Source organism: Zosterops lateralis (assembly GCF_965231275.1).
Source record: "Zosterops lateralis genome assembly, chromosome: Z".
Classification (NCBI taxonomy): Eukaryota; Metazoa; Chordata; class Aves; order Passeriformes; family Zosteropidae; genus Zosterops; species Zosterops lateralis.
In genome coordinates, this window is record NC_139800.1 from 9342163 (window position 1) to 9358287 (window position 16125).

At 39.0% G+C, this 16125-nt stretch overlaps 1 protein-coding gene across 1 annotated transcript; it reads right to left on the reverse strand.

Moving 5' to 3' along the window:
* Nucleotides 1-1287: 1287 nt before the first annotated feature.
* Nucleotides 1288-16067, reverse strand: PPWD1 (peptidylprolyl isomerase domain and WD repeat containing 1; the record flags this gene model as incomplete). The annotated part of the gene is made up of 11 exons (XM_083884480.1): nt 1288-1943; nt 2942-3124; nt 3699-3780; nt 6368-6549; nt 7536-7725; nt 8215-8405; nt 8985-9432; nt 12236-12356; nt 13573-13673; nt 14270-14372; nt 15929-16067. The coding sequence occupies 11 exons, from the start codon at nt 16065-16067 to the stop codon at nt 1800-1802; spliced, it is 1884 nt and encodes a 627-aa protein (XP_083740606.1). The 3' UTR covers nt 1288-1799.
* Nucleotides 16068-16125: the final 58 nt, after the last annotated feature.

A 16125-nucleotide genomic window follows, 5' to 3' on the forward strand; every position in this document is an offset into this window, starting at 1 on the left:
GATCTGGACAGGCTGGATCATGGGCTGAGGCCAGTGGTGTGAGGTTCAACAAGGCCCAGGGCTGGGTCCTGCCCTTGGGTCACAACAGCCCCAGGCAGGGCCACAGGCTGGGGCAGAGTGGCTGGAAAGGACCTGGGGGTGCTGGTGACAGTGACTGAACATGAGGCAGGGTGTGCCCAGGGGGCCAAGAAGGCCAAGGGCATCCTGGCCTGGATCAGCAATGGTGTGGGCAGCAGGAGCAGGGCAGGGATTGTCCCCCTGTGCTGGGCACTGCTGAGGCCACAGCTTGAGTGCTGGGCCAAGTTCTGGGCCTCTCAATTTAGAAAGGACATTGAGGTGCTGGTGAAGGCTCTGAAGCACCAGTCCTGTGAGGAGCAGCTGAGAAGGAGACTCCAGGAAGACCTTATCAATCTCTACAACTGCCTGAAAAGAGGATGTTGCGAGGTGGGTAGTGGTCTCTTCTCCCAGCTAACTAATGACAGGACAAGACGAAATGGCCTCAGATTACCATTGGACATTACAAAAAAATTCATCACTGAAATGGGGTCAGTTATTGGAATAGAGTGCCCAGAGAAGTGGTGGAGTCACCATCCCAGGAAGTCTTCAAAAACCATATGGATGTGGTACCTGGGGACATGGTTTAATGGTAAAGATGGTGGGGTTGTGGGGTTAATGTTTGACTTACTGACCTTACTAGGTTTTTTCAGCTTAATGATGCTTTGGTTCTGTTCCATAACTCTGTCAGAACAGCTGATGAAAAGCTTAGTTTAGGTGACTATCACAGTTTAAAATAAATTAAGTATTTCAATAGAAGCAGTAATGTTTGTAGGACTTGGGCTAAAAATGAAGCTAGGAAAAAAAAAACAAAACTCACTAGGCTAAAATAAAGCAAACACGGAAAGAAAAAAAAATCACTGGAAAAACCAAACAAATTGCAAAGGACTTTATACACTGGCATTTTAAGAGCTGATTATTGCCATTGGACAGAGAAAACAGGTACACACTACCTTTAAAGAGTAGAGGTAGATTACATTGTTTGCTTTTCATAGCAAACAGTACAACTTAATCTAATTTTTGATACACATACAAGAGATTGAGAAGTTTACTCAGCTTAGTATTTCTGACCTTTTCCTTGTTCAAAGGTTTCAGTACAGTGAAACAGATTAATTAAATATAAAAGATGCAAATAAATGTGAAGAAGTTACAAACACTATCATGGGACATGGTGGGGGTTTTTATCTTTAATTTTGCATAGGAGAAATGCAAGAAAGACAGCAGACCTTGTAAGAAACATGCAGATGTTTTTACTTCAAAGTACAAAGTTACCAGAAATACAGAATTAGGGCACTTTAGGTACATTAAAAATAATAGAACTGGTGATTGATCTGTCCGGGTATTTGCTGTATCTAGGAACTATCCAAGATGTTTGTTCTTCCTAGGTCCCTTTCTGGGTGGGTCCCACATGCTCAGTTTTTCTTCTGCTTAAGCTGGAACCTGTCGCCCCTGCATTTTTTTGCTTCCAAGTGTTGGAACTTTTGCAGCCTGATTTTCACACTGCTTCATGTAAACAATGTGTATTCTTAGAATTTATCAGTATGTTTTGCATAGTTCTTCTCTGAGAGAGACTTTGATGGTCATAGTGACCAATGGAGTCAGGAGGTTGTAACCTCCTTGGGCCAATCTGGGCCCTTTGTAAAAAGTGTACAGAAGTAGATTGGAGTCCTCTGTGAGGGTCCACACCACGTCACAACTTGTTACCCCTCAAAGTGCAGAGGTAACAGGAACCTTCAATGCCTGCCTTACTTCACTGTTATATTAATGATGCTGATATCCTCATAGGGTTTGTCAGTTTTGGGATTGACTTTGACATTTGAGATTCTCTGAACAACTTCCATTCCTTTAGTCACCCGTCCAAACACACTGTGCTTGTTGTCAAGCCATGGCTGTTGGAGAGCACAGAAGGAGAAAAAGAAAAGCATGTTAAAATTAAAAGCAGCATTGATAGGTACCAAAAAAAAAAAAACAAAACAACGAGTAAATATACATGGATACATTTTGTGTGTCCAGACTATGGAACCTAACACCCTGTAAATACTAGTATGCAGGAAAATCTAGAATGCAGCTAACACATATTCATATGCATTTGAACTTACCTTTTCAATTGCTTTCTTAAAGTACTACAGCAGTCATATTCTACCAGTGCAATAGCATTTTATAGTTTATTTTAAAGTGTAGTCTCAGTTCACAGAAATGTTGTTTTAGTCTATTTCCTGGTATTTTCACAGAGGAATTTTAAGTGCCAGTACAGAATGCTACCCAATTCAATACTCATATAGTATGCCCAATTTGAATATAGGCTCTCACATAACTTAATAAACCTCAGAACTGTGGTAGATGGGTGTTTTTTAAAATTACTTTGAAGTGCTATAAGAATGCAGTTTTTGCAAGTGTTACTTTTAAGGATTTGGTTTTTATGTCTTAGATTCACATACCAAAATTTCTACTGTTGGCTCTGAACAGAGATCAAATGAGATCTTCAAATCTGAACACTGGCTTCTTTATGTAGCTACAATTAGGCAATATTAAAGAGACATCCTGGCACCATATCCAAAAAACCTAAGCAATACCTAGGTTTCCATCAAGTTTAAACCAGTGCTAATAACATAAGATACTCTAGTAATACATAATTGCAGACATGCCTAGGAATTTTATACTACCCTCACTCCATTTAAAGGCAAAAGGCTTCTTGATCACAAGTGATGGAAAAGTATTTCTGTCTCTTAAGGGACAGTTTCAGTGAAGCCTACATACCACACATTGTGTGCATCATTTCTTTGTAAATTAAGTACTAGTGTGTTACTTTTTCCATGAGAAAAAAGTTGATTTTTTTACTATCTACATAGCCTCTCAGGCCTTAAATTGAGCTTTTAGTATTACTTACAGTTGGCACTACTGTTATAAAAAACTGGGATCCATTGGTGTTTGGTCCTGCATTAGCCATGCTGAGGGTGTATGGTCTGTCGTGTCGTAACGTTGAATGAAACTCATCTTCAAATTCTCCTCCCCAGATACTTTCACCTCCCATTCCTGTACCAGTTGGGTCACCAGTCTGAATCATGAAACCCTGCATAGAAATTGTATGTTATCACATTATTGCATAGAATACATAACCACTAGTGTTATATGCTTGGTGACTTTTTTTTCAAACTTACTTCAAACCTTTCAACAAAATGTGTTAAAATGTTGTGTGTAAGGGAGAAAGCATTTAAGGCTTTTCTAAGCGTCTATCAAGTGCTTGTGTAAAAGCAAGGTTACCTGCTATTCCTGCTAGTGAAGGACAGAAACCTGACTAACCTTTTGCAAATTCTTAGGCTCTATTACTGAATTCTGGTGTGATAGAAATAAGAAGCCTTACAAGAAAGGCTTTATGACATCAAACAATGTTTTAATTTAAGCAGGATAGCTGAACTCATCTTTCAATTTTCAGTTTTCTGCTGCTACCTTATCAGTTGCAGAAAAACTACAACAACTTTAATAACTGCTAAAGCTGTTTAGAACAGAGTTGGTCAGAGTTTACAAGGAACTCTAAAGCCAGTCCAACAATCCTGTGTACAGAAGGGAAAGGGAAATGTTAACAGAGGACTGACAACCAGAGCACGTTATGTAAATTAACAAAAAATTAACACCTTTCAAGTTACCTTGATGATGCGGTGAATTATGTGTCCATTGTAGTAACCATTCCTGCTGTGCACACAGAAGTTTTCCACTGTTTTGGGGCACCTAAAATCATGTAACAGAAAACACAGGCTGTAAGATTTGTCTGGTGATAAGGCCGTAAAGATTTCAGCTAGGACTAAGACCCTATTGTGCTGGGCAGTGTTTCAGGACTCTGTAGGAAGGGATTTCGCTGAATAAGGAAACAACAAGTCTCCACCTCCTCAAACCCAGAGCTGAAAGCAAAAAGCTTGAGAAGTACAAAGCTGCATGATTACACATGATTACACAGAAAGGCAGCAGTCATAGTGATAGCACAGGGATGTTTGGGCTGTTGCTGAGCAGGGTTTATGCACTGTCTTACGCACAGAGCCCTTTTCTGCTCCTCATCCAACCCAATGAGGAGGCTGGGGCTGTAGGAGCTCAGAGGAGACCCAGCTGACCACAGGGATGCTCCACTGCACATAAGGCATCATGTTCTGCACGTAAAAGCTGAGGAAAAAAGCAGGGGACGTGCAGAGTAATGGGGATTTGCCTTCCCATATACACACTCCACGTGACGGAGCCCTGTTTTCTTGGAAATAGTGAAACATCTGCCTGTCCATGTTCCTTGTTTTGCTTTGCTTGGGTGTGTGCCTTTTGCTTTCCCTATTGAACAGTCTGTACCTCACAACTCACAAGTGTTCTTATTCTTCCAGTGCTCTCCCATTCCACCAATGGGGATGTGAGCAAGTGGATCTGGGGGGGGCTTTGTTGCTGGCTGGGATTAAACCATCTGAGCCAGAAACCAACTCTGTCTCCTCAAGGCCTAGTTCAAGGCACCACTGACTGTAGATTCCCCAGCTTTCTATCTGCACTACTCATTTTGCAGATAAACTATGTTTGCTCCATAAGCAGAAAGTTTTTCACCCTTTTGCCTCTACACTTCAAGATATACATGCAAAGGTGTCAAGTGTTGCATGCAAGAAGTAAAAATGTAAAACTAAAATGTTTTCTTATTACAGAACTTGCTGTCAGTACAGCCAGTTATTCTTTGAAACTATTCACCAACACTGTTTGGTGAAGAGATGGAATCTTATTGTTGATGGAATAAAAAGGGCCAACCACTTTGCCTTTGTGATTTGATTTTTTACTTCTTAGAGTTTCTACCAAAGTGAGATTTTTTTACAATGGCTCTTCAGCTGTTATAAAAACGATTAGGAGCCAGAGATCTACACTGATGGGTTTACACAGTCACACATTTTCCCATTAAGGAGAAAATGGCCAAGTTGAGTCCACAGCTGTAGAGTCACTCTACTCTACCTCTGAAAAGGATCATTAGCTTAGGTTTTAGTGACACTCTAAGCTATCCTGGGAAAAAGAGCACCAATGGCATAACTCATGGAAGAGACTACATGATAGTCCCAGCTCTTGCTGAGTGGTACACAGTCATTCACAACTTTATTTCACAGCAAAATGACTGAAGAATTCAAGGGCGTACGGAGAGCCATATTCTAGGTGCTCTTCTTTAAAGTTTTAATCACACTAATAAGATTTTAAATTAAAGCTCAGCTGGGAGAAAATACTACAATAAGAAAGGACAAACCTAACAATAACCAACCCTAGTAATGCTGTATTTAAAATTGCATACAGAACATAGCAGTGAAACACCTTGCAATACTGTGCGTGCAGGTATGATATATTAGCATGACAATTAAAAAAAGAAAAAAATAATTAATGTAGCTTGGCCTGTCACTCACTGGCAGGAGCTGTACCATTACTGCACCCTATAGCAAATACCTACTGCAACCTAATTATATGATATAAATATGAATTCCAGAAACCAGAGCCTGATGCAAGGAAACACTGGTGAAGACTGCAGTAGAAGTCTGGTAGCCCTAGAGGGTAGAATTGAGGTTGCCTTGTCTGTGCTTATGACCAAACACAAATTTGTTCTGGAGAAGCATGAAGTACATCTACATAATTTAGGTTTCTATGCATAGCAATATATTATATATATTTCCTGTTAAATAACAGAATATTTGCAATTTTTGCATCACAAAGGAAAGATAAGACACACTGATTTTAGCAATTGTCACGCATGAAACTTTTCAATTCTATGCCTGGTTTTGGATATGCACAACACGAGTATTATATGCTGGTGTAAATGTTGTATTGCTTTCAAAGGAGCTACAATAACAAACTGTAGTACACTGGCCACATTTGGAAGTTGCGACTACTATTTTTCTGGCTTGCACAGATCTGCTGCCAAATCTACTGCTGCTGCCACCATCATCACTCTTTTTCAACATCTATGCAAACAGCATTGCCTTACAATACAGAGCTGACACAGAAGAGTATCATGACCTGTCCAATAATAAAAGTCAAGAAAGAAATACCTTCCCTGAACCAATAAGTAAATAAACCCAAATACAATTTCAAAAACTTCTGTGCCCAGACAGTTATTTAGACCTATTTTTACCCTACTTTATTTTTGTTTGTTAAGAATCACATTTCTACCTCAGCATATTAAGAAACTGTCAGGAAACAAAGACAGTAGAAAAGAGGAAAGAAAATAATTATTTCTAGTATAAGATAAGTCTTGGCTACTGCAACCACAAGTACAGAAGAAAGCATCAAAACCAAAACAACAGAAAAAACAGCAAATACATACTCAACAGGAAAAAGCTTGATATGAATGTCTCCCATGCTTGTGTGGATGATGGCACTGTCTGACACTCTTTTGGGACCTTCTGCCTGAGTGGCTGCCATCACCTCTTCTTTAGAAGGTTTCTCATTAAATACATCTCTGTCAGAATCTGCACTCTTCGTGTCTTCTGGTTCACGTTTAGTAAACTGAAGCACAAAAGAACAGAAGGTTAACTGCTTTTTCCTTTTTTTCCTCTTAAAATACATACTGCTCTGCCCCCAACACATCAATATAATTATTCAACCTGTTGAACACTCAATTCAATTTGAAATGTACAAGGACAATTCATAGACAGTCTATCCTTGCACTGCAGTGTTGTGTTACCAGCATTTCCAGAATCACAAATTCCAGTAAAACTACATGCAAATCCAAGTAACTTTTAATAATATCTTGTTAAACTTTCCCCTTTACAACAGGAGTCTGCACGAGTTCAGCACCTTTTCTTTAAAATGAGGTGAAGAATATCAGGCTGTTCTGCTATACTCAGACAAAGCTGGCAGGTTTTAATGCCAAAAGGATTAGTTGTGCTTTGTAGTTGTGATACAAAGTTAAAATGAAACCTCTTATTCCAATACTGCATTAATATAAAACTATAGAAAGCCATCAGATTTAAGGACCACTCTCTAACTCCTATGGCTATGACCTCTCAAATCAGCTACTAACCACTATGAAATTGCTCGTCTGTTTGGTTCCATCTCACCTAAAAACCTAACTATGAACAGGATGATGACTTCTTTCTTAGTTGCCTATAACGTCATTAGTGTTAAAGTCTTGATTCTGGTCTGAATCTTTTTTTCCTATTATATTTTATGCATACAGTTACTTATTGTTTCCTTATAAAATCTGGTTAGTTTTTAAAATGTTCTTACTTAGGTTTTTTTCCAACAAGAACAAAAGGATATCATCTTCTCTGAGGAATAAAAATCTATGAAAATATTACAGCTGTTTCTAGTTAATGTATAGATAGTTCACGATGAAAATTCTAAATATACTTGTAACATTAAGGGCTCCTTTGTAAAAGCTGCATTTGCAACTACAAAAAGGACAACAAAGGTGCAAAGAGAAAAACAAAAAATGATGCAGACAAATCAATACAATAATGGAGCTATTTAAATAAGAACTACATACACACCATGTAAAACCTGTTTTTTTTAAAAGCTGTGCAGATTATTGTTGGATCTGCCTGAATATTCTGGAGAACAGGATTTTCAGATGCCTTCATCTCTATAGTGATTGCTGCACGATGTTTCTTTGCTACTCCTTGGAACAAAGCCAGTTGCATCATTCTGATGTTCTCTTGTTTCCCCAAGATACGAATACACCTGAAGTACAAGATGTAAAGAGGTGAAATGTTCAGCTGCTCACAATCAAGAACGTCTCCTTTTTGACTGTTAAGATTCAGAGCAAAATCTCAAAATCATTATTTACTAATCGTTCTTATGAAGTTTCTCTATTTAAACATGCTACCTTAATTTTCCAGCCAGTCTCCTTATGCAATAAAATCCCAACTAAATGATCCACCTTTACATTATCCCATCCAGTTAGCCAGAGATTAATCGATTAGTTACATATTAATATTAATACACATGTGCTTGCCATGTTTTCTCCTCATTTGTCTACACTCTAAACTGCAGTGACTCTTTACAAAGAATGGGAGTACCTTCTCTACAATGTAATGTAAGGCTCTCAAATAACAACACCAAAAGATTAGACACCTCCACAGACATATTGAGTTTTAAATATGTTTTAAGTTTCACTGAGTAAAGACTTTAAAACAGAAAATTATCTTGATGCGTGTCACTGGAACTTACCTGTTAGTCTCTACATTGATGACCTTAATGCCCAACATTGTTCCATAGAGAACAAAGTGTCCAGTTTCATCAAAAATTATATTAATTAATCTCACTGCATCCACTTTCTCCAGCTCACGCTCGACTGCCATACGTCGGCCAAACTCCATGTCAGGCAGCTGTTGTCTCATCTGCTGAAGTTCAGTAAACATCTACAAAAAAACCCCCAGAACTACTATATTAGCAGATTTTAAACTTTTTATCCAGTAAAACACTGATTCACATGATTAGAAAATACTGAATTCAAGTGAGATCACTTCACTCAAACTCAGCTGAAGAATTTAAGTAAATACAAGTAATACTGTCTTTACTTTAACCATACAACAGGCATATTGTAGGACTAGGCTTAAGCACATGACAGTGTGCAGTTGTCCAGCAAATTCCTTAGAAGATGACAAATTTAATTCATTATTATGATGTTATTTGCAATGGGAATTTTCCACCATCTCCAACAATTGCTTTCTAGTAAAATGTAATCAACAGCATGAAAACACAAATGAAAATCAACAAATCTGTTTCACTGTGCAGGTAACACAAACCACTAAGAATTCATTTAGGAGCAAAGGAAGCTAAGAGACAAACAAGAGAACACAGAAGGACTTTTTGCAAGAAAAATATAGGAAGAAAGCTTGTCTTTAGAAATAAATGATAAGTTAGGTGAATGTGCTGACAAACAACTTTAAGTAAACAGAGAAAACATTTCAAAGAAGGAGAAACAAGACAAAACTCACACTCAGGGATTCATCAAAGACTCTCATGAGCTTTCCCGTCAGAAAACGAAAAATTCTGACTTTTCTGTCGGACCCAAGAGTGGCCATTTTCTTGCCATCAGGTGAAAAACTTATACTGGATGGGTAAGCCTTGCATTTAGCAAATTCATATAGATCAGTATCCGTTTTATACTCCCAGTTCACATTCTTGGGAAATTTATATTCATGAGGAGTACCAGTCCAGTACTCAATCATTCCAGACTTGTCAGAGGACACAACTACTTTGAAGACAGGGTTCAGGCGTATCTGGGTGAGTGGGGACATATGGAGTTTGTCAAAAACATGAAGTGGCTGGTTATTTCCTCGCCCATCATATATGAATATTTTTCCTGTGCTTTTCTCAGATGTTGCAACAGAAGATATGGCATCTCCAGGGCAATAGACCCATTCACATTGGCCAGGGTGGTAGCTGCAACAGAGTAGAAAGGAACGAAAATTTAAAAACAAATAAGGAATAGTTTTATTTAGGTAAGAATCAAGTTATGCTGTAAACTTGAAATCAAACATCAGAAGCAAATTTTAAACCTTACTTACTAGCTTTGCTAATACATATCTTGCTAATATTCAGGATATTATAGACAAGCTTTACCAAGAAATAACATTCAGTGGATGACTACCAGTTTCTGTTCCCTCTATTGTTTTATAAAGAGGCTGTGATAGTCCAAGTAGAAAGTGGGTAGTAAGGAGGGATTTGGACATAAATCCAGATAAAAAGCCCAAGTGGCATTAATAAATAGTACTCTACTTATATGTCAATATATACTTATATGTCAATACTATTTCTAATCCACCTGTTAAGTGTGTAATGACTCAGTAAAAATGAAGACAACTGAAACTCTGCCATACACTTATGGAAAAGTTCAACTATTTCTTGCCAGAAAAAACACCACAAAATCTCCAAGAAGTGATACAAATAAAATTAAGACAATCCCCCTATACTCAGTAAGGGCTGTGAGTGCATTTAAAAAGGAACTCACTTGCTACTTGCAAAAGCGCAATCTACAAATAAAACAAGTCAGAGATACAGTCAATAATATGCGTTATATCTGTTTAAAACTCTGTAAGCAAAGATTCTGAAGTCTAGAACTCAAACAAAATGGCAAACATCAAAAAAATTAGTCTCCATAGGAAATTCATGTTTAGTATCTTTTTGCAAATCAAACAAACAAATGATAATGGACTGATGATATTCTGACATTATGACAGACACCAATAATTTGGATTTTCAATGTCTGTCAGTAAAGAGGAACAAACACTTCATCTCAGGTTCATTGGAAAGAAGAGGATCAAATAAATAAATATGAAGTCTCTGCAGAAACAGCCAATCTTCTCCAGATCACTGCAGAAGCACAGAGCATGGGAATTTGCACAGAGCCATGGTGTACAGACTACTTAGAACTGGAAAGCTCTGAAGATATGGGGTGCTTTTTTGACTCTTATTTTCTTTTTTCTATAATTTTACCAATTACGTAGTAACAGTACAAGGCTGCTACGTAAAAAATACAGCAAAACAAAAAAGATGAAGCCTAACTGGAATTTTTCCATAACAGACAGCCAAGAGTGAATAAATTCTTATATGTGAAGTACAATATCTGCAGAATGGTACTAAAACCATAACAAAGCAGAGAGCATATGCTTTTATTAGATGCTCCTATGTAAAAGCTCTTCTCCCTGACTTTATACTTCTACTCAGTTTCAAAATTAACCAATACATCATAGACTGTGAAGAATGTTTTCTAATTCTAAAAGGCTTGTGGAGAAATCAGTATTTCTACTGTTCTTGATGTAGCATTCATTGACCCTCCAGCCCTTCAAATCCACCCTTTTAACAGAGCGGGGCTTGTTTTTCTTTGGTATTGTTATAATTCCTGTAACGTCCATTCCAGTTCCTCCCAGATCCTTTAGCTACACACTGTGTAACTACAGAACTGTTACAAGACTAAGGAAAACAACAGTATTGTTTCTAGTGGAAAAAGGAAATTGCATCCCTATGACAACAAAGGAGACAATACACACAGGCCAAATCCCTTCTCTAATGGATCTACTAATAGGCTGGAATTTTTAAATTCACTGCCAAACTGAAAGAAACTAAGCCTAGCTAAATATTTGAAGAAATCCCACATGTTTGTGCATAATATCTAACACTGAGGAAGCTCCTTTCCTACTCCTCTCTTTTACTGCTGCCGTAGTAGATCTTTTTATCCAATCAGGCAGTCTCCAGCCATTGGATTTGTCAGGGTTAGGTTTGCTCCTTTTTAAAATAATTTTTTCCCCATGAGTTACCAAGGAAACTGAATGTTGGATACTTAAGGGTACTTGACCAAAACAAAGAGCTAACCAAAGGTTTGTTTTTCTTATCTGTTGTAACTCCAAAAGGGAGGGAGTAACTGCCTTCTCTGATAACAAGCCAGCTGTTAAAAACCCAGTGGGGTATTATCTCTTATCTCTGCTCAGTCTTTTACTACCTCATGGGAATATCTTCTGTTAATAGACCATCAAAGCTCACCAGTGCCATGACACGTTTCATCACCCTACTGGGAGATGCTCTACTAGAAAGCAGAGGAGCAGCCATTTACACCGAGATAAAAAGGACCCACAGGTATCACCAGGCACTCCGGGTGTTTCCCAGGGGACCCTCAAAGGAAGACCAGACCCATCTCTGGACCCCTGGGCTTCACAGGACCATCATCTCTGCTTCCATCAGGACACACCCGCCACTCCAGGAGGGCCGACTTTGGACTGGTTCCAATGCCCTGATTAACAGAGCATCAGGTTGTATTTTCTGACTCTGTCAGAGGTTTTCTTTGTTTTTTCTTTTGTTCTGGGATTCCTTGTTTGTTTGTTTGCTTATTATTTTGTACTATAACATTTGTATTTTAATAGCTCTAGTAAAGAATTGCTATACCTATTCCCAAAATCTTTGCCTGACAGCCTTTTAATTGTAAATTTATAATAATTTGGAAAAAGGAGCTGGGGGGAGGGGGGGGGGGCTTGCATTCCAAGGGAGGCTCCAATCTTCCTTGGCAGACACCTGTCTATTCAAACCTAGACAAGATTCATTTCAGACAATGCAATTTACTCAGCTTGATTTGACTGGGTCATGGGGGAAGGGGAAGAACTCCAGAACCCCAAATTACTGACTAATGGTGTTTTAGCAAAACAACCCCCACTGATAATCTCAAACAAACACTTCGGAGAACTAAATAACTTACCCAAGTTTCAGCATGTTGATCATGTCAAAGTTGACTACATCAAACACCTTCATTGCTTTGTCATCTCCAACTGAGCAGAATAATGCCCCCTCTGAACTAACAGCAATACTCTCAATGACACCTGTGAATTAAGTTGAGATACTATTAATAAACAGGAAGGAGATCCTTCATTTCAGTATTATATAGGGAAAACCTACAGAGGTATAAACCTGTTTCCCAACTGTTTTGTCACCTTTTCCATTTAAAACTCTACCTGATTTCAATAAAATACTACTTTTAAAAAAATTCACAAAACAACACTTTATAGCCTCTCACTGTTTGAACTCGGGTATGTGACAATGAACAATATACCAAAAACACAGTAAATTATTATAATGGCAGTAAGCTTAGTTTAAAATGTTGATTTTAATAAATTGAGAACATTATGATGGGGTAAACATCATGTGCTTCTCAGCTTGCATCTCTCAACAAGGTAATAGCAGCAGAACTCTACAGACTATTACACCCACCACACTCCAAACTACTCTGCAGTCGAGCCTTCATAAAGTTATCACAATGCTGACTTTCACATGGTGGGTTTTGTCCTCATATTTTGCTTCTATATATAAAAAGCTGATAGTTAAGATCAAAAGCAAGCTTTAACATTTCTTGTAAGTCTAAAATAAAACAATACTTTTACTGCCTATTATTAAATATTTTTCTTACTGTAACATTCTGCATATCAAACTGTTTGTTTTCCTTTAGTCATATCATAATTTCTAATATCATTGAGAACAGCATTTTCTGTCCAGCCTATTTAATGCTTAGCATAGTGCTGAAAAGCTTTGTGTACTCATTAGCTAAGAAAATTTGGTTACAGTTTCTCTTAATTGCAATACATCTGATAATTACAACAATAATTCAGAATTTACAATTACAGTACTTCCACATGAAAATAATTGCTTTTTTTTTTCCAGACTGCAAAGGATAAACAAGACCAAGGTACCCTTATTTAAAGCAACATTTTCAAGCTTCTCTGGATTTTGTGAACACTTTTGTGTATCTAACTTGTTCACTTATGACCCAGATTCTGTCCCCACAAGAAGGGCACAAGGCAATGCAAAGGCTGTAGGGGATCTGTGCAAGCAGAGTCCCACACATTTTATTTTCATCCTATCCCTGCCAGAGTTTGGGGCCAAAACGTAACAGGACAGAAGAATAAAAGGAAGATGGTAGATATTTAATCTCTGACTGCACTAAAGGAACCCCAGAATCTCTCTATTTGCACTCTCTCTACAAACTAAGGGCAAGGGAGAGGAAAAAGTGAGGTCCTTTAGAAAAAAAGAACAATTTTTTACCCAAGTGACTTCGGAAGTGTTTAACAAACTCAATCCCTTCTTCTATTTTCTTCCAGAATTTTACATGTCCATCATGACTGGCCGTTATGATAAAATCTGTCCTACAATTACAAAAGAAAAATAATTGCAAAAAAACAGATGCACAAATTATGCACCTTCTCACTGGTCAGTAATTTGCACTAGAATTCACACTGTGCAGAGAATGAAACCTCAAGAAATTACTGTGACAATCATTCTGAATGGGCACTATAACTCCTGGAAAAACAAAACAGATATTTTAGTGCATTCTGGATTAATCTATAAAAATTCATAGCTGAAGAAACACTATTCTTTTTGAATATGTAAATGTAACTCCTATTTTAAGTCTGGTTTCATGGTTGTTACTATCTGTGCACGTGTGTGTGATCCCTGAAGTTCTGGTCAATGCTATTTTTTCAGAGACAGTAACTCAATCTTATTCCTGTATTTCCTGCATATTTTAACAAGGACTTTAAGACCCCCCCCTTTAGCTTATAAAAACAACTTTTATCTTGTTCTAGGTAAACCACTTAGCTTTTTAAAAAAACCCCGCCACCCTTTAAAAACCACCTCAGGACACAGTAACTTTCCATCATTAAACTTCTACAATGCAAACTTGTTAGCATACACAAAAATACACCCCAGAGGAAGAAATACAATGTAAAACAAGAGTACTTACTTTGTACATGCGACGTGTGTAATAACATCTCTGTGCATGTAACTGCGTTCGTACATCGAGGCCGATGGCAGATTTTCAAGATAAACATGTTCAAATTCAAGAACTACAAGGAGTAAAAAGAAAAATCCGAGTTTGTTGTTTTGCTGGTTTTTGTTGGTTTTTTTTTTTTTCATGTTACATCTACATTTTGTTGTCTTTTACTTATCCTTGTATTGCTTACTCATACTTTAGTAAAAAAAACAGGCAGGATTTTGTGTGAGCAAAATTAAAGGGTTTTTAGCTCTGGCTTTACACTCAGACTTACAGATTTTCTGGGGACTAAAGCCACTCAAATGCTGCTCATATTGCTCTTCCCTTTTAAAGCAACTGTTACCAAAAGTGTCTTATTGTTTCCAAAAAGCCAAAGTCAATTTGGTTAATTGATTAATTAAAAGTCAATTTTTAAGTTACTGCCAGAAAACAGAAAGTCATCTGAACCTCGTTTCATTCTAAAACCACGAATACCCCTGTTGTTTTTAAGAGATTTGTGGTCCCACAGGGGTCCTGTAGTCTCAATCCCAAGTGCTGGTAATCCACCTATTTTACTGTTTAACTGGCTGTCCTAAAAATAATCTGATTTTGAGTTCTGTTTCTGATTTTTGTTTAGTCCTGTATTTTTGTTAACACCCGTGCAATGGTATTTTTTCTGAACTTGCATGTTTACAACTGATGAAGATTTTTTTTTTTTTTTAACTTAAAGAAAACCTAAAGTGATACCCAGAGAGCTGGGAGTTGCTGCACACACACATCAATACCGTGCGCCAAAATACAGCCTAGAGGCTTCTCCTGCTGCTCCAGCTTAGGGCAGTGGTCTGACAGATGGATTAACTCCACACCCATAAAGAGCACAGCTCCAGCCCGCACAGCAGGGCTCTTAGCCTGACTGTGTCCTCCAGAGAAAGCAAAAGACTTAATATCATAAAACATTAAGGGGCTAGAATAAGCCTAAAAACCATCGAGTCCCAAGCCCCCTCCTACAAGCTGCTCAAAGCTTTATTCAGCCCGGCTTTGAACACTGCCAGGGTTGGGAGCACCCAAAAAACCACCAGGCAACCTGTGCCAGTACCTCACAGCAAAGAGTTTTTTTCCCTTATAGCTAACTTGAATTCCCCCTCTTTCAGTCTGCACCAGTTACTCCTGGTGCTATCACTACCCTTCCTGCCGAGGGGTCCGTCTCCGGCTTCCTTCCAAGTTAAATCCTTTTAGATATTGGAAGGCTGCTGTGAGACCTGGACATAAACTTCTCTTTTCCGGGCTCCGGGCTCAACTTTTCCGGGCTCAACTTTCTCAGCACCTGGCACCCAAGCCCTGTAATTCCGCAGCCAAAGTTTCGGCCCAGCGTGCCCATTTTACACACAAGTTACAGGACATTTTACACACGAGGCACAGCTCCAGGACACTTTACACACGAGACATATCCACAGGACACTTTATACACGAGGCACAGAACACTTTATACACGAGGCACAGCTCCAGGACACTTTACACACGAGACACATCCTCAGGACACGAGCTCCCGCCAATGCCCTCACCCCGCGGCCGCTCCCGCCCGGTGGGGCCTGCGCGCCATCCCACCGCCCCGACCCCAGCCGGAGCACATCCCACCGCCCCTTCCCTTACCTCTCCTCTTCTTCGCCTGTGCTGCCTCCCCGGGGAGCGGCCCGACCCAGCGCTCCTCTTCCTCCTCGGCCGGGGGCTCCTCTCCGCCCGCCTCCGCCTCGGGCGGCTTTCGCTTGCGCTCCTGCTCGGCGGCCGCCATGGTGCCGACGTCAATACCCTGCGCCGCGCCGGGCGCTCCGGGAGTGACGTGTACAGCG